At 41.4% G+C, this 18,867-nt stretch overlaps 2 protein-coding genes across 2 annotated transcripts; one reads left to right on the top strand and one right to left on the bottom strand.

The window, feature by feature from the left end:
* Positions 1-4,969: 4,969 nt before the first annotated feature.
* LOC115753875 (myosin IB heavy chain) lies at positions 4,970-8,308 on the top strand. The gene is made up of 4 exons (XM_030692715.2): positions 4,970-5,367; positions 6,669-6,981; positions 7,484-7,542; positions 7,661-8,308. Exons 1-4 carry the CDS (start codon positions 5,082-5,084, stop codon positions 7,690-7,692), a joined length of 690 nt encoding a protein of 229 aa, XP_030548575.1. The 5' UTR covers positions 4,970-5,081; the 3' UTR covers positions 7,693-8,308.
* Positions 8,309-8,500: 192 nt separating this feature from the next.
* On the bottom strand, positions 8,501-12,235 carry LOC115753872 (probable inactive receptor kinase At4g23740). Its single transcript, XM_030692711.2, has 3 exons — positions 11,752-12,235; positions 9,772-11,073; positions 8,501-9,350 (listed from the first exon to the last, which is right to left on the bottom strand). The coding sequence occupies exons 2-3, from the start codon at positions 11,006-11,008 to the stop codon at positions 8,587-8,589; spliced, it is 2,001 nt and encodes a 666-aa protein (XP_030548571.1). The 5' UTR covers positions 11,009-11,073; positions 11,752-12,235; the 3' UTR covers positions 8,501-8,586.
* Positions 12,236-18,867: the final 6,632 nt, after the last annotated feature.

Genomic DNA, 18,867 nt, shown 5'->3' with positions numbered 1-18,867 from the left:
AAAATACATATAATATTTGAATATAAATAATGTGTCAATTTTGATAAAAAAAATTCAAAGTAGCAAAAAATAACAAAAATTTCCTTTTCTTTACAAAAAAAAAAAAAAAATTTCCTTTTTATTTATATGTTCGATATATTTATATTTATTACATGTCTTAAGTATTTTAGTATATTAGGTACTGTTTTTTTGTCAAAGTATATTATGTACTTTAATAAAATTTTATCAGAGAATGATGGAAGAGGAAGAAAGAAAGAAAAAAATTTAATAAAAATAAGCAAATAAAAATGAAGTAGGCAACATGAGAGATTCTTACCATCTTCATTTGTTCAATTTTTAGGTTCATTTATACTGATATGCCATTTATATCTAATAATGGGCATGGCGTGATGTGAAAATATCATACTTTATTATTACGGTTCACCAAACATCGGATAGGATATAGCATAATTCTTGGATTTCATGTCATATCATATCCAATTTTATCTTGATTAGAAATACAGACGGACCAAACGTGGCCCGACAGTATTACAGTTGAAGACTGATCAGTATGAATGGGGTAACGTACGGAAGCAGAGCCGACTCAATTCATCTCGGAGACATGAACGGAAAAGGGACGGACAGGCTCCAAAAATAAAACTACATTTACTTTACACCAAGTTCGACGGATGGATCACCGGTTGGCCTTGCGTGTCCGAATGCCAAAGAGACCCTCCCTCGGTTTCTTAATTCGCGCACTAAGATCAAGAGCCGAGAGTTTAGTCAGTGCTCGAGCACCGAGTCCCAAAGAGATCTTGGCTCGGGCACCTCCTTCAACGACTTCACTAAAATCATCCGTGCTCAATCATATGAGAAGCCCGTGATTCGAGGACGCGGCCGGGCGACGGCTCGCGCTCGTCGGACCGTAGACGCGCACGAATTTCCAATCGAGGACGAGAGAGGAGGGGACACCCCCCAACTTGGCAATAATGGAGCTTTCCGTCTTTTTCTTTTTTCTCTTTTCTTTTTTTCGGAGCGATGAAAGGGAATAATCAAATTCGAAATATGGAATTACTCGCGGTAAAATTTGGAAATTGCGGACAGGAGAGGAGATTAAACTAAAGACGAAGAGCGGCCAACTCCAACACGACATTGAAGCTTTTTATCGCTGGGGTCCTTCGGGGTCTGCGATTCTTGCGACGAACAAGCTCGAACTTTGATGGAGGCAGATTTATCGAAGTGGGTGTAATTTAGAATGCAAAAATTAATCCCGCGACGTGTCCGTACCACCAAAGATTTAAAAAAAAAAAAAAAAACTCACAGGGCCGGTCGTCACCGCCAGCTTCTTTTTGAAGCGAGAGATGTTTTTTGTTTCTCTCTCTCTCTCTCTCTCTCTCTCTCTCTCTCTCTCTCTCTCTTGCTAGCTCTCGCGCGCGCGCGCACGCAAGCACGCACGCACGCACGTTGATGTTCATCGTCACTAGACATTCGGGAAGATTACAAAAAAAAAAAAAAAAAATCATAAATTTTTTAGCCAATTTGTTCCCGAATCTTTTAATTGTATCAATTAAGTTATAAACCTTTTACGTTTTTTTTCAATTAAGTCTATCCGATTAATTTTGATCGGAAATCACCGACGTTGGCATTTTTTAATAACATCTTATCATTTTTAAAATTACATGTTTATTCGTTATTTTCTTTCCTTATTCTTCTAGCCAATCGCCAAGTCTCAAGACAGCCTCACCCTGCCCCTGGCAAGGCTCACCCTCGTTGGCCCTCCTCGAGGCCCGCAACCTATTAGAGGAAAAAGGAAAAAAAAAAAAAGAAAGGGAAAGAAAAATAAATTAATTAAATTTAATAAAATATCTAAATACTATTACATTACCAACGTCAACGCGTTACGTAGAACGACCGACGCCCATGTCAACGATTTCTGATCAAAATTGGCCACATTGGCTTAATTGGCAAAACGTGAAAAAGTCTATAACTTAATTGACTTAATTAAAATGTTTGAAACCGAATTGACAGAATTACAATATGTTTATAAATTTTTAGATAATTTTTCGACGGAGCTTCTCTCTTATATTTCTCCTTTTTAGATCTTCTCTCTTAGTGTTTTAATTACTTTCTCTTTTGTTCAAACTAAGCATTCGATGGGTTAACAAATTCATTCACAATTTACATAGCGCAGGGCCAATATAAATGATTTTTTTAAAAGAAGTGTTGACTTAAAAATATTTGTAAACAACCGCGTAACTCTAATGAAGTTCTCTCTCGCGTTGGGCTTCGAGGCCATCCGCATGCATTCCGACACGAATGACACATATGCGCCATTACTGTCATTAGACATGGCCACGGGCTCATTTGGACTCGGAATCGGCGCGTTAACTGGGATCGCCGGTTTCGAACCGAAACCGACCCGACCTCTCATGGGCTGATTATGGTTTAAAAAAAATTAGGAACCAGCCCGTAGCTGGCGGTTCCGAATTGCAAAAAAAAAAAAAGGGGGGAGGCTCTTTTCCCCTCTCAATGGCCCAAAATTAGGCCGAACCGGAACCGGTTCTTGAACCGGCTCGGAACCAGTAATTTCGAACCGGAACGTGGACTGCCCCTTCAAGAGCCGGTTCCGATTCAAGCATGGCCACGAACCGAAGCTGCCGGTTCATGAACGGAAACTGGCGATTTACGCCCGTGGACATGTCTAGCTGTCATGTGTTGTTGGGTCGGAACGCACGCTCGACCGCTAGATGATTTACGAACCATCATCGAGAAGTCAATAAATGCCGCGTCATTCGGGCTCATGACATTTTCTTGTTTCCTTCGTATTTTAGTTGGCATGTGTGCTTCATTTTAGCATATACATTTTGAAGAAGACAAACACGTAACGTAGCTATCGGATTAATTCGAGAGGAGAGTCCTCGCGAATCATAGGAGAGGTCAAAGACCCCCCCGAAGTCATGCCGAATTGACTCTGTTTGTCTGATCATGTACTCCATTGAATGGACAGGCGCCATAAGTCCCAGACACGTTTGTTAAACGTCACTGAGATTATGTTAGGTTCGAATCTCCAAAACCGAACCTGGTTTTTTGGGTCCTGTCCATACCGCCTCCCACTCGCGGGCACGACCCGATTTAATAAATGGCTACTTACTAGGTTGATATCTCTTCTCGAATTAGAAAATACTTTGGACTGAGATTTGGAGAGAGACGGAGGATTCGACCCGACCGCTCTTGAATTGGTCGACGTGGGTACATCAGACATGGGTCTCTTTTTCTCTCTCTCTCTCTCTCTCTCTCTCTCTCTCTCTCTCTATGTCCTCATCAATTCGCTACGTGGGTAAAGCATTGGTCGGAGAGAATTCGATTAATTAGGCTTTCGGAAAATTGTCCAAAAAGCCTTCAACCTATTATGCAGAGGTCAATTCAGTCAAAACTATACCAATTTAGTTCTAAATCTTTAATTTATTTGCTAATTTAGTCCTAAGTATTTTGATAGTTTATCAATTTAGTCATAAATCTTTTGTCGATTTGCTAATATGATCATTCTTATTGGGGTGTGGTACATACTCCCCATCGACAGGAAGGTACGTGAGTCCATGAATATATATAAATATATTCGCTTATAATTAAGTGATATAACGAAAGGTGCGAGATGCTAATTATAGTAGAATCTTCCGCTAGACATAGCCCTAACTTAAGAATGAACTATGATTAACATTGTGTTGATATCTCTTTTTCGCTTTTATGCTTTACTTCGTTGTGATTGTATGCCGAATTCGAACACTTCTGACCTAATATAGAAATTATATATATTTGATTAAATTAACAAGTTTTTAAAAGGTTTAGGACTAAATTGTCACAAAAATGGTTTAGGACTAAGTTGAGACAAAAAAAATGTTTGAGGCCCAAATTGAAAAATCATCAAAAGGTCTAGGATTAAATTGGCTACCGTATAGTAATTTTAGGACGTTTTTGAACAATTATCTCACTAAACTTCAGTAGTCTTAAGTCGCTCCTTTTGGCAATTACATCAATTTAAACATAATGAACGGGGAAAGTATTATGTATAGAAAATATAAAAATCTACTTCTGAATTCGTAGATCTAGGCAGCAAGTACCGTCGTTATTCGGATTTTTCTTCTTATCCATGGTCGGCGGGATGCATGAACTCGATAAGCAATTATGGTAAGGCGTACGCCACGTGTCGACCAAGGAGGCCGCTTGTTCATCTATCCTCGATGATCAGAGAATAATTAAAGAAGGAGAAGAAGGAAAACTAATGTGGTATTAGCTTCTGGGCTGTCAAAGTGAGTCTCGAATGAAGAACTCATGGGCTTGGTTGAGATGATAATAGGCCCAGTTCTATTTAGCCCTTCTTCAACACGGATCGTAAAAAGACCGGACCATATCCAATCGGGCCATGCTATGTCCTTCGACAAAATTTCTGTAGTTTTGGCAGGCCTGCCTGACAATAAAATCGGAGGAGATATAATTGAAGTATTTGTTTGAGCGAAAGAATTTTTTAAGAATTAGTTTTTAGGATTTTCACGCGTTTGGTTTGTCGAAAATGATTAGTATTAGGAAAATGAATCCCTGATCCGGGAAGGGAAAAATATTTTCCTGAAAAAATGATTTCTCGAATAGCATTTTCAGTTATGATGGGATTTTCTCCGATACAAACTTATCATAAGATTGAGATTAAATAGGATATAAGATCTTTTAATTCACGTGCTTGTTTTTTTGGCTTGAGCAAAGATACGAGAATGCAAGAGAAAGGATGTAAAATTATATGATATTTCCTTCAAAATTGTATCGGAAATCGAACTTAGCACTCATGATATTAGCGTCTCCACAGTATAGTGGTCCATTCATTTACCAAAACAATAATCGAATTAATCTATTCCACTCGATTGTTGCCAGCTCAGCGGTTGGTGCAGAAACAAAAGAGTGCCGGCTCAGCGAACGTGCGCCAGAGCTCCAACCGGAGCCACCGGGCAATCGTTTTGCTTCTCTGGTCAGAACGTTTCACCCGCCCAAACCGAACTCACTGAGTCGAAGCTCTCCGCGCCCCTCCTAACTCAACTCGCTCCCTCCTCAATCCGATGGATTCCCGGTACAAATCGGAGAGGCGCGTCCAGATCGACGAGCCTCAGCCTCCGAAATCGGACGCCTTCGAGGAAGATTCCCCAGGATCACGAGGAATCGACGGAGACGATGACGAAGAGCGCAGCATGAGATTCAAACCCTCGTCCAACAACGTGACCGAGGATCAAGAGCCGTTCATGGGGTTCAAGGTCCGGAGGAAGGCCTCGTTCCACAGGGACTACAAAGGAGACTACCTCGACGTGCCGTCTCACCCTTTTCTGATGAAGATTTTGCAGAAACAAGGTTAGCTTCCCGTCGCCGTGATTGTTTCCATGTCTGTTCTGTTTATATGTCGTCCGGTCATTTGATTAATTATGTCCTCTTCATTTTGTATCGATCGACCGTTGCTGGATACCTCTTAGATTCATGGATTGGAGTTTGGTGCGTGATTGAGTTCGGAGGTGAACTGATGAAGTCGATTTTGTTGAATTGCGTCTTGCTGAAAGTCAGACGGTGATGTCCTTTGTCTGTGGTCTGGCATGTTATTCTGCTCTGGGGATGTCGGTAGTGAGGTTGGATAGGCGAGTTTGTGCATCAATAATTGCTATTGGATGATAGAATTTTTCTGGCAAAACAAGTGAGGAGTGACTCTTGGAGGCGTATGTTGAATGCAAAATCAAGTGTTTTGAGAGAGCAACAATAGCTGTGTTCGTGTTCATGCAAATTTTACAAAACCGTAGTCTGAAATGGCAAGGTTTTTCGGTGAAACTGCAGTTAACTCAAATATTTTTCGAGTTTGGCTGAAGTGTTGTGATGGTTTGCTCCGAAGAAAGTTCACGCGATTATTCACAGTTTATTAGTCATGGCATTTGTAATAATTGCTACTTTATTAAGCATACGTCGTGTTGGGAACCATACAAAGAAAACAAAGATGAAAACCATTTTAATGTTCTGCTCTGGACTGAAAAAAAGAAGACGTACTTTCAAGAAGTATCTTGTAGCAATCACTTGATCTGTAAAAAACTCGAGCCTTTGTTCTTCCTTATGCTTAGTAACTTCCTTCGATGTTAATCTTCAAATATCTATTTTCATGTCATGAAGTTATTGCTTTCTCTGCTCAACCTGGAAAAGTTCTTTCTCATTCTTTGTTGTCCTGTCCAAATCAGGAATTTTAACTACATAAAGACCAAATAATCAGGAAACTTGCTCTTTCCTTAACTTTCTCTTGAAGGATTAACATCCACGAAGTCACATTTGGGGTAGAAATCAAGACATATTTCAACATCTAGGAATGTAGCATGAAAATCACATTTATGATGCCACTGTATACTATTCATTTGTTTACTTTGCCTTTTGTTTGTTAGTGTTCGTAATCACTTTTTTTTATGATAATCGATAAGCTGCGTGAACAGGCTTTTCTAATTTCACTTCCAAGAAGATACTAAACTAGGCTGCTTGCGTGACATTGTTAAGGTAGAGCTTAGCTGCTCCATGGTGTTTCATACATTTTCATCCTCTGGGGGGCCAATGGACAGTTAGAGTTGATTTTGTAGGGTTCTCAGATTTCCCGGTTCTTTTCTTTGTTAATCTTCTCTTTTTCCCAGGTGATAAGCAAGTTCTATTTGCTGATAAAGTTTTGAAGTTCACTGGCTCGGGGAAGATGAAACGACGTATTCTTTTGATCACCGACTTTGCCTTATATATAGTTGACCCTGAGACTGATGCCCTCAAACGGCGGATAGCCCTGGCAGCTGTGGAGAAAATGTGCTTGAGTGAACTAAGTGATAACTTCTTTGCGGTTATAGTTCCTACAGAATATGATTTACTCATGGCTAGCACACGGAAAACAGAAATTGTGACTGTGTTAGTTGAAGCCACGAAGAGTGACTATGAACTTGAAGTGAATTTTTCCAACAGGTCAGCATTACTCTCTCTCTCTCTCTCTCTTTATACTGGACAGGAATACTAGCTGTTTGTTGCACCGCTTCAACAAAGACTTATATTGGACCGTCATTCCTTCTTTGGGACATGGCATGCCTTAAGTCCTGATGGTTCAGCTGGATTAGGAATCTGATGGGCTTAAATCTTGCTATGCTTTTAAGTACTGGCTGTTTTATCCCATCACCTGAATATAAGCGAATCAGCTCAACTCACTTTGCAATTCTGAATGGTTCTAGGGTCAATGTCCCCTTGCCTACTTAGGCCTCAGCCATTAATTTATAATCTGCTTCTGTTTCTGTAAATTTTTCATATGGTAAACAGTCGCTTCTTTACGTTCAAGGTAACTGGGTTAGCATATAACAACAAGTTTTGGTGGAGGTAGAATGTTGGATGGTCTTTCTACTTTTAATGTGCATGTTAATGTAAAGTACGTGGAAGCAAAGGAGCAGTTGGCTGAGTGGGTGATAATTTTGTCCAGGTTTGAGTACAATGCTGCTGCTGAACTGGTGAAAGAAGTTCAATTTGAGGAAGTTGAAGGTCTGTGGCACTTACTGGGTTACGTTATTGAGCACTTTGCTGGTCTCAGTTTCTATGACTTTGTGTTTTATCTGTGCTGTTTTTTGCACACTCAAAAGTTCTGGTGCGTGATTTTCAGGTGGTGTTAAGACAAAAATCACAAGGAAGTAGACTGCATCTCACCATTTACTAGCCTCCCGCAGATGATCGATGATCTTTGGGCCTAGGCAACAGTTCGTATGTCACCACACTGTCCGAGTATGATTTTGGTTTGATGTGAGTGGTGCTTTCCGGAGAGCGGGAAATGGGTAGATAACAATGTTGTTTTCCAATTGTAAAACCAGCGCAAATCGTCCATGTATACATGTAACTTTGTAGGAGAGTGCGGCATTGTACAATACATACTTTTGAGCTCTTGGGTTTTTGCGGTAGTGATCTCAAGTGGGAAACGACTAGGGTCCACAGGGCCCTGATATTCTTATGCTTCTACTTGTGTAAGTTCCACTCTCCAACATCGCGTATTTAGGGCTAAAATGGAGGGGATTGGTTATTTACAACTTTCACCAAAATTGACAAAATTGTTGATAACTGCCCTAAACTACAAGGGCGATACCTTTGGCCCGACCAACAGGATCCTACAAACACGCGACGCTTGTTCTGGGGAGGCATTTCTTGAAGGCGAAAATAGGAAATCGTAATGACTTTCTTCTCTAAAAGCGTCTTTTAAGTGTTTGAAGAGCTTGTGGCACGCTCATCTTCAATGGCAGTTGGATGATGGTTTCAAGAAGTCTTTGCAAGTTGCCTCTCAATTCACGGCAAAGACCGAAACGTGAGACATCTCTTTCCAATATGATAGCTCTCAAACGTGCAGTGATTCACCAAAGTCCAATCGGGTCCAATTGCACGGGAACTGTGGTCTAACGGATGAATACAATTGCGGGGAATAGACGGATGAATACAATTGCGAGGAATAGTTCCTATCTTGCAGAATAAACTACTGTGCAAATGAAGCATGTACTGGAAACGAAAGCTACAACGACAACCTATGGAAAAAGCTAATAAATGTCATTGTGGGGCAGCAGCAGGAGGTTCTGCTTGAGACTGTGAAGCCGAGGAATCTGTTTGGGACTGCATAGCCGAAGAGACGGCAATTTGAGATTGTTGCAGCGTAGAAGATTGTCCCATTTCAGCCGCTGCGGCCATCACGGCAGGTGAAGCAGACCCCTCCGATCTAATCTCCGAGGATGGTCGGTTTGTGTGACTTCCTCGATGTATGTCTTCCAGCAGCTTTACTACCTCTGGCATCTTGGGTCTCTGCTCGGGCCTCATGACCGCACAGGCCATACCCACCTTCAACATCTCCAGCATCTCTTCCTCTATGTTGGGATACCTCAAGAGCTGCACGTCAAAGACTTCGGCGGTCCACTCCTCTCGAACCACGGATTGCACCCACCGAACCAAGTGGATCGACTCGTTGCCGCTGGTCGAATGGAGCGGCGATTTCCCCGTGAGGAGCTCGAGCAACAGGACCCCGAAACTATAGACATCAGATGCTTGGAACGCCTTCCTTGTGTCAGTTACTTCGGGAGCACGGTAGCCTGCAGCCCTTGCGGATGTAGGCGGGATGGGGTTTATTATTGTTGCTAGACCGATGTCCGAAATACAACCGAACCCCTGAACGTTGAAGAAAACATTCGATGCCTTCAAGTTTCCATGGATAAATTTCCCGCTGTTTTGCATGTGGATATAAGCGAGACCTCTGGCTGCGCCTATTGCAATCTGCATTCTGCTGTCCCAGTCCAAAAGGATTCTCTTTTCCCCTCCGCTACCTGCATAACGTTCAATACAGTGGTAAACGATGGGACATAGAACTAACCTCTCTAGAAACCTCAAAATATAGCGAAGAAAGGATTGCCGATTGATTTGCATTAATAAGAATTCATCTCTGTTATTTGAGATTAAGCATCTTGTATCGGTCTAAAGAAAATATTGCAGATTATGACCTTCATAATCGACTAATACCAAGTGTTTAAGTTAATCTTTGCACATGAGAACAAACCCTTTTTTCCTTGAAATAAGAAGGTCGAAGATAGACACTAACTATATATGTCTTGCACTTGATATGCGAGTAATATCTTAGCAAAAACTATCTGGAGTCTATCACAGATTGGAGCTGTTTCGACAACAGAGTGATAACAGTAAACAAGAAATGGCAATATTCAAGTACACGAAAAGTAGTGATGAGATTACCATGTAATACAGAGGACACGCTCCCTTGACTGTAGTGATCATATATCAGTAGCTTCTCGTCCTTTGAACAGTAATAAGCCCTGAGAGGAGCAACGTTCTCGTGCCTCATTTGCCCGACCGCCTCCATCTGCTGCTCGAACTCCCTTCGACCCACATTAATATCCTTCAATCTCTTGACTACCACGGTAGTTGCATCCTCTAAAGCTGCCTTATACGTTGTCCCAAACATGCCCTTCCCAAGCACCTCAGCAGATGCCCTTAGCAAGTCTTCCAGGTCAAATGCATAATTACAACCCTCGAAAAACACAATCTTCTTATCCTTGTCTCCGTTCTCAGCGGCAGCCCCTTTCTTTTTCACCAAGCCTTCTTTCTTTTGGGGCTTTTTGGAGAACGTCTCGTTGTCTTTCTCGGGGTTAGAGTAGCAAAAAATGATTAGAAGAGCAGATAGTACGAAACCGAGCACGCAACCACCGAGTATAATACCTAGTAAAGCTGATTCGCTAAGTTTAGAGGATTTTTTTGTTGGCTGAGGATTGGGTGGCTCGACAGGGGAAATTGGAGGAGGAGCAATTTCTGATGAAAGATTGTTCCCCACAAATGCCCCACTTGGAAATCTTTGAAGTGACCGAGGCACCATTCCAATGAGATGATTGTTGGATAAATTTAGCTCTTGCAAACTAGGAATGTTGAGGTCAGGAATTTCACCTGAAAGGGAATTGTTGGCCAGATTCAAAGCTGAAAGATGTGTCAGATTGGACATTGAAGATGGAATGTTCCCACTGAATCCATTATTCGATAAATCAACTATCGCTAGGTTCTTCAAAGCAGAAAAATCCTGTGGTAGCAGACCTGAGAAGCTGTTGAACTGGAGATACAGAGCAGTTAAATTTTCAAGATTCGAAAAATCAGAAGGGAAAGGACCTGAGATATTGTTTAGTCTAAGACTAACAATCTGAATTGCAGATAGGCGACTCAAAGTGTTACGTGGTATTGGACCCCGGAATCCAACTCCAGGCAATCGAAGGGAAGTCACTCTTGAAGAATCAGCATTACATGCCACTCCAGTCCATGATTGGCAAACAGAGGAGTCCTTGTTCCAATTGAGAGTATGTGCATGAGGAATATTTTGGAGAAAATCCAGCAGAGCTTGCTTGTCTTCAACCAAGTCAGCAACCACATGACCGAGAATCGCTTCTAACATGAGAATTCCCACAAGTACGGACAATTGCCAACCCATGATCTCCCTCTGAAGCTGAAGTACGACTTCCAGAAACTAATTTACAATTGACGATGGAACCTTTCCTGTCAAGTTTGGATCGCATCCTCGTAAGTTTTCAGCATGTACAAATTGCAATCACAATCACAAAGCCAGAAGCGAATGACCTGTGAGCAAGTAGCAGAAGTGGTACTTTTCTCTCCAGATTTCTCTTTTTCAAGTAATGCTAGTTGATCATCTAGAAATGCTATTGCCACCATTGACTTCTAAGACCAAAAACTTAGGTTCCTTATAAAGTCAGAAGAACTAAAAGCGTGTAGAATCTGACTTTTTTGCCCAGTCATTAGTTTGAATCTTCTTTTGGATGCTAAGAATATACTAACAACTGAAAATTATTCTTCAATTGACTTGAAGAAAAGCTATTTCCTTTGGGTTTATCAAATTCTGCAACTATAGCTTAAATTTAAGCTTTAATTCTGACATGCTTTGTATCAGTATTATGGATGACAGAAAGCGTAGTTCCATGTATGTCATCATACTATGCAATGGGGTTGCCTAATATAGCTTATCGAATCCGACATTGGAAAAACAAGAATTGGGGAACACTATCTTCACATCAGAACAGGAACAGAAAACCAAGAATTGCCAGAACAACACAAGCACAGACAAACAGGCAAAAAAGAACTCAACCCAGAAGCAAGTCAACAGGGATTTTGCGAAAAAGCAAGAGCTAATCACTGAATCATCCAATCAAATTCCCATACCTAACACAGGGCTCTTCTCCTTCTCTCACCTCTCTGCAACTTTTTTTTTTTTGTTTGCAAGAAGCAGAGAGAGAAGAAGAAGAAGAATAAGCAAACGAATAGTGAGCTGTTTGCTCCCTCCAAAAGCAGCATCACATGCGAGCTCGCACCATCAAGTGATTACAAAAGAGGCTTACCCCCATTAAAAATGCATATCTTCATGCGCACGAACAGGAAGCTGCATGTGGAGACAAGGAGAGGAAGCCGGAGTTGGGGGAAGAGAAAATGATGCATCTTGCTTTTGGGTTCGTGCGATTGGGTGCTTCTTCTTGCGAGTTGAGAGGGAACAAAAAACAAAAGGGTCGCTTCGAAGGGGGTCTCCCAGCATCCATTTAAGAAAAAAAGAAGTGATTTTGATTGTTGGGTGTTCAACTTGCCGATCCCAATGGCTTTCTTCGAGGTGTCCCGGTAAACCCAACTACTCTCCAGTCTCGAAGTTTGAATAATTTATCAGGAAAATCATATGGTGAAGATCATACGGAGGTGCGGGCGGTGAAGCCATCGTCATGGAATTTCTTTTTTAAGCGTATTAATGAATGAATCTGCCATCATTAGTTGATTGAGACTTTAAAAATCCTTTGATGGGATAAACAAATGCGGGTTACGATGCTTATCTTTGCGGCCACTCAGATTCAAAACCCTGGTCATCTTGGAGATTAGGTGGGTGGTAGTTGTGGCTTGAATTAGTTGCCCGCCTCAACCATAGGATGGTCGGCCGTTCGTGTAAGTTGGGATCCAACTCGACAGCTCGATCTTCGATTTCTCTTCGGATGTGCACGTTGTTTCCCCTTCAAATCGAACTAGGAGTAATCCGCTGAGGCTCTGTTTTGTCAAAACAGAGAGCTATCGTTGACTTTTTGTCCGGAAAAACAGAGTTTTTGAAGTACTGCACATTTTATGCCCCAAATTACTGCAAACGTTGTTTGGCCATTTAGGCCGGTCCAGCCCATTTAAGTAAAGCTCTTAACCTCTTATTATGCTAAAGAGGGGGTGCTAAACTTGCTATGCCTAGGGTAACAAATCAGTAACTTATACGTGAAAAAAATCAGCAGCAAAAGATGTGGGACTGCAGCAATTTTTCTGAGAATAACTAATCTATTCAGCAGCGTTCAGCTCGATGATCGGAAGTCCATCCGTAGTCCGATCGGGCTGAAATTTTGTCAGCAGCTTTGGGACTTATTGGTCTTGATTCTGAACGATTGGATCGCGTTTTGAAGGTATCTACTATAGCTTTTCGTGGGTGGTTTCAAATCGTGTTTTTAGGGTGTTTTTCAGCTGTTTTCTCTCGTTAAAGGTGATGTTGATGCTTACATTTCACTTATAGTTTTGGGATTTCAGTGTTGTTGAAATCAGTGAGGTTTTATATATAAATCATTAATAGTGGAGATTTGGGTGAACTCCATGAGCGGTCTCGTGATTTTTATCTTTCACATTGGAAGAGTTTTCCAAGTAAAATTCTTGTGTTATTTCTCTTTTGGTTCGTATATTTCCATTGGTTGTGTTCGATTTGTTTTCTCACAGGTTCAGTTAAAGAGGGAAATTTATCTGCTGTTTTTCCCAACAAACATCACAACAAAAATGGTCACCGATTGAACCCCTTTTTTCTTGAAATATTGAGCCATGGATAGGGATGTCAAAATGGGTCATAAATCCATATTATACCTCATATTATGGAAGTAGGTCATAAATATATCATAAATTTTTCTGTTTTTTTTTTGTGTGTGTGCAAAAACCGTCTAGGCTAGCTCCGGCTATGGATGAATGGCGTCCATAACAGTGATTTCCAGTCAAAGTTGGCCGCAATGACTATATTGACAAATCGTCAAAATGTTTAGGATTAAATTGCCAAATTTAGGTTTAAGACTCAATTGACATCAGTATAATATGTTTAAAAAAATTTTAGGTAACTTTTCCTTGATATTTATTATCACATAAACGATACCAGGACTAAATTTTATCGGGGCCAAGGACGGGGCACCCCAGCAGTCTCATAAAATTGTGATTTCCTTCTTGTATATAGAACATGAATTGCATCTCTCTTCTTTGCAAGCTCTCCGCAGTATGTTGCACTTTTCATGCAAGGCATTAGTTTGGAACGTTGAGCCAGTGCACCGCGGTGGCAATGGTGATTAGATCGACATGGTTTCTGCCCCTCCTCCTATTAGGGCCACCGTTTTGTCCTCTGACATAGATTGTGGAGTTCGCACATAGCGAACTCAAGGTTGTGGCATCGCGAAACTTAGCAAAGCATCGCTAACTTCGTTCGCTATCACTTGCTCGTAATGCTCCGTGACCCGATGGAATCATGTCGCTGATATGTTTGTGGGCAGCTAAGGAGGAATCATTTCAATTGGTGGGCTAAGGATCTATTTCACCATTGAAGAATTATGTCGCCGTTGTAGTGTAATCTAAGTCATTTCCACTAACACCAAAAGCAGCTCGACCATTGCCAGGGCAGACATCCCAAGCGAGAGATTAATGAGAGGTGCAAGTGGCGTGCATCGAGATCGAGTACTACCCCCTTGGACAAGTTGACCTCGCTTGTAGGTAGATCTCTATCAGTTGTCAGATAGGCCTATCATATGATTCAATGTACAATCAAGTCGAAGTAAAACATAAAGCGAGAAAGAAAAATCGAGACACGAGATTTTATCATAGTTCACCCTTAAACTAGAATTATGTCTAGCAGATGATTCCACTATAATTAACACATCACACATCTTGTTACATCGCTCAATTACAAGCAAAAAATAGCACATATTGTAGTAACTATTCATGAGCCCAAATACAAGCTACTAATGACAAATTATGAGTTTAAATTGTAAAAAACCATATGGTATTCAAGGGGCGCTGCTCCACGTGTTTTTCTATTACAGGGGAGTATGAACCACACCCCAACACCATATTTGTGCAGCTCCTAATTATACAGTTGAAGGGTTGGGCTTCGACGCTAGGTCGAATGCCGCCGGTCTTCTTGAATGGGAACCTTCACTGGTTTGCATTCAAGTTCGATTCTGTGAGGGATCATGCGAGCGATGACATTGGAGACGGATCCGTGGTCTTGTTCGTTATTGCGAGTGAGGTTTTTGATGAAATGGCTCTGCCGAAGAGATTTATCACATAGATACTGATGATTACATAATGTCTATGGCAGTGCTAAATGACTTGCTGGCTGTGTGCATTAGTTTCAGCGACGCAGTTGTGGATCCTTTATCACATTTCCCTTTCCGTGTTCCCCCTTTTCCTGTTCGTGTTTGGGTTATGAGGGAGTACAGCGTGCCTAAGTCTTGGACCAAGCTGTTTCTTTTGAGGCTCTGGGACAAGTCTCAAGATTTGATGGCTTCACGAGGAATGGCGAGCTTGTCATGCAAATGCTACCAGAACGAGTTTCTTGGAATCCAATCACGGGCCAATACACAAATCTTCCAATATCGGCAGATTGTGATGTGGTCACTGTGGCAGAGAGTCTCGTTTCTCTTTAGAGATGACTTGGTTGCTGCCACATTTTCCAGTAGGACAGATTGGTTGTGCAAGCAGAAGAGTGGAAAGAGACATCTGAATTTAGGAGAAATGATCTTATACATATCCGCTCCCACAACAAAATGACAGGAAGAAGAAGTGAGATGGTGCCCATCTGCATTTGGGACTTCTTGCAAGCTTAAGAATGCATATGAACTTTTATATTTGTGAGTTTTTCTTTAGACTAGGCAAAGTTTCTGAGATAAGGCGACTCGAAGTGGGTGGTATCGGACCCCAGAATCCAACTCCTGACAATAGAAGGGAAATTACTCTTGAAGAATCAGCATTACACGCCAATCCAGTCCATGTTTGGCAAACAGAGGAGTCTTTGTTCCAATTGAGATTGTGTGCACGAGGAATATTTTGGAGAAAATCCAGCAGAGCTTGCTTGTCTTCGACCAAGTCAGCAACAACACGACCGAGAATCCACAAACAAATTTACAATCGAAGATGGAACCTTTCCTGTCAAGTTTGGATCACATCCTCGTAACTTTTCGGCACATACAAATTGCAATCACAATGACAAAGCCAGAAGTGAATGACCTGGGAGCAAGTAGCATAACTGGTGCTTTCTCTCCAGATTTCTCTTTTTCAAGTTATGCATAGTTGATCATCTAGAAATGCTATTTCAGTCATTGACTTTTAAGACCAAAAACTTTGGTTCCTTATGAAAGTCAGAAAAACTTAAAGCGTGTAGAACCTAACTTTTTTGCCCAGTCATTAGTTTGAGTCTTCTTCTGGATGCCAAGAATATACTAACAACTGAAAATTACGCTTCAATTGACATGAAGAAAGCCTAGACCTGAGCTGATACCTTCCTCTGGGTTTATCAAATTCTGCGACTATAGCTTAGAGTAAAGCTTCAATTCTGACGTAATTTGTTTCAGAATTATCAATAACAGAAGGCATAGTTCCTTGTATGTCATCATACTGTGAAATGGGGTTGCCTAATATAGCTTATCCAATCCAACAATGGAAAAACAAAAATTGGAGAACATTATCTTCACATCAGAACAGGAACAGAGAAACAAGAATTGCCAGAACAACACAAGCAGAGACCAACCGGCAAAAAAGAACTCGACCCAGAAACAAGTCAACAGGGATTTCTCTCTCTCTCCCGTCTGCAACTGCTTTTTTTTTTCAAGAAGCAGAGAGAGAGAAGAAGAAGAAGAAGAAGCAAACGAATAGTGAGCTGTTTGCTCCCTCCATAAGCAGCATCACATGCGAGCTCGCACCATCGAGCGATTATGAAGCAGGTTTAACCCCATTAAAAATGCGTATCTTCATGCGCACGAACAGGAAGCAGCATGTGGAGCGGAAGCCGGAGTTGGGGGAAGAGAAAATGATGCATCTTGCTTTTGGGTGCTTCGTCTAGCGAGTTGAGAGGGAACAAAAAAACTAAAGGGTTGGTTCGAAGGAGTCTCACAGCATCCATTTGAGTAAAAAGAAGTGATTTTGATTGTTGGGTGTTCAACTTGCCGATCCCAATGGCTTTCTTCGAGGTGCCCCAGTAAACACAACTACTCTCCAGTCTCGAAGTTTGAATAATTTATCAGGAAAATCATATGGTGAGGATCATACGGAGGCGTGGGTGGTGAAGCCATCGTCATGGAATTTCCTTTTTAAGCGCATTAATGAACGAATCTGCCATCATCAGTTGATCGAGACTTTAAAATCCTTTGGTGGGATAAACAAATGCGGATCGACGATGTTTATCTTTGCGGCCACTTGGATTCAAAACACTGGTCATCTTGGAGATTAAGTGAGGTTAGTTGTGGCTTGATTTAGTTGTCCATGGTTGGCCGCTCAGGTGAGTTGTGATCCAATTCGACAGCTTGATCTTCGATTTCTCTTCGAATGCTCACGTTGTTCCACTTCAAATCAAAACTAGGAGTAATCCGTCCAGGCTCGGTTTTGCCCAAAGAGATTACTTATCGTTGACTTTTTGTCCAGAAAAACAGGGAGTTTTGAAGTAGGGCGCATTTCGAAACCCAATTACTGCAAAACTAGTCAGACAAACAATTCAACGCAATCCCAAGTAACGCCCTCGCGGACGGACCCTAGAGTCTTCTCGAGCTTGACATATCTAGCTCGCCGCCGCCGCCGCCGCCGCCGCCATCAGCCAAAACAGATTTTGAGAGATAAAACAATGAACTTGTGCATCTCTTACCTGGGTAATAAGAACAAATTTCGATTGAACCCCATTTTTTCTTCATGAACTAAGCCATACATGGGACTGTCAAAATAAGTTTATAGCTCATATGTATGGAAATGGATCATAAATGAGCCACTTCAAATTTAAGATGTGAGACATGATGGTTTTAATGAAAAAACCCAACTAGATGTGGATCTTGATGGGTTTAAAACAAACCCTTTTTCGAGGGGAAAAAAAGCTATTAGCAGAAGAAAAATAAAAATAAAAAACTCTCTTTTTCCATAGTATAAAGCAACAGAAGGAGAATGGGCGAAGACCGCCAACTGCGGTGCCCCTTCGCCATCGGTGGTAGCGCCACCTTCCACATTAACAGGTCCAGAACCTGCATGTTCCACATCGGGTAATTCAACATCGGCAAGGAGATGGATGGGATCTTCATCAGCTCAGTTCCACTTGAGCTTGAAGGCGGAGCCGGACCCTCGATTCTTGTTCCGGTTCGACGATGAGCCTGAGTGCAACCCTCAGACGTTCCAAATCCGGGGGCAACATCGGGCAACCCTTCTTCACCTTCAAGTTCAGCTTCAGGTCCAGCAATGGCGACCATGCTCATTGATCGACGTCAGCTCCTCTCCTCGGGGTGAAGGCATGTTCATTTCGTACCTGGCGGAGGAAGGGGTTGATCTCATGTCTTTTTTTTTTTTTTTTAAGTTTTCTTATTCTCAATTTGGTTAATTGGTATAGTCAAAAGAATGTGAGTTATTCGGCGGGTTTGGATTGGATCTAGGTTGGATTAGGTATGAGCCATCTAAATTATTTAGAAAATAAGTGGGCCAATATAAAGTAAATGAATGGATTTGGGTTGAATTCATTTATGCCCACCTAAACCCAACCTAATCCAATTCACCCATTTGCCACCCCTAGCCATGCCTCACTTCGGGATCTTCACCATTTTTTCTTGCCACTTCCTGAGAGCAAAGCTTGGAATGCCTTAAACTCGGCTAGTTCTTGCACACCCTCTACAAAGGAGGTTTTATGGATAATGGCAATAGCAATATACTCTCGACGCCACAAATGCTATGAAGAACAAATACAATGAAACTTAAATAAGTTCCACCCAAAATTTCGCTAATAGGCATGCAGCCTTGCTGATAAGCAATTGGAGGGTGAAGACGCTAATATCATAGGTGCGAGATTCGACTTTTTTGCTATGCAAAGTAAAAGTTAGAGATAGGACGAAAAAAAAACCTCATAAACTTAGACATGACCCACCAAACTCACAAAAAAAAAATGTAGGCATCAAATTATTTGTAATGCTACATAGAAAATTTTCACAAATTTTGGCCAAAATGCTAAGAATACATCTAAAGCCTTCCACATAGCATTCCATGGAAAAAAAGAAAAGA

The sequence above is a fragment of the Rhodamnia argentea genome, chromosome 10, assembly GCF_020921035.1.
Source record: "Rhodamnia argentea isolate NSW1041297 chromosome 10, ASM2092103v1, whole genome shotgun sequence".
Taxonomy (NCBI): Eukaryota; Viridiplantae; Streptophyta; class Magnoliopsida; order Myrtales; family Myrtaceae; genus Rhodamnia; species Rhodamnia argentea.
This window is presented reverse-complemented; position numbering and strand designations above follow the sequence as displayed.

Coding starts and splice junctions, on each gene's coding strand:
- LOC115753875 (XM_030692715.2), top strand. CDS start 5,082: ATGGATTCCCGGTACAAATCGGAGAGGCGCGTCCAGATCGACGAGCCT. Junction 5,368..6,668: donor GAAGATTTTGCAGAAACAAG/GTTAGCTTCCCG, acceptor TCTTTTTCCCAG/GTGATAAGCAAGTTCTATTT. Junction 7,543..7,660: donor TCAATTTGAGGAAGTTGAAG/GTCTGTGGCACT, acceptor CGTGATTTTCAG/GTGGTGTTAAGACAAAAATC.
- LOC115753872 (XM_030692711.2), bottom strand. CDS start 11,008: ATGGGTTGGCAATTGTCCGTACTTGTGGGAATTCTCATGTTAGAAGCG. Junction 9,351..9,771: donor CGTGTCCTCTGTATTACATG/GTAATCTCATCA, acceptor AACGTTATGCAG/GTAGCGGAGGGGAAAAGAGA.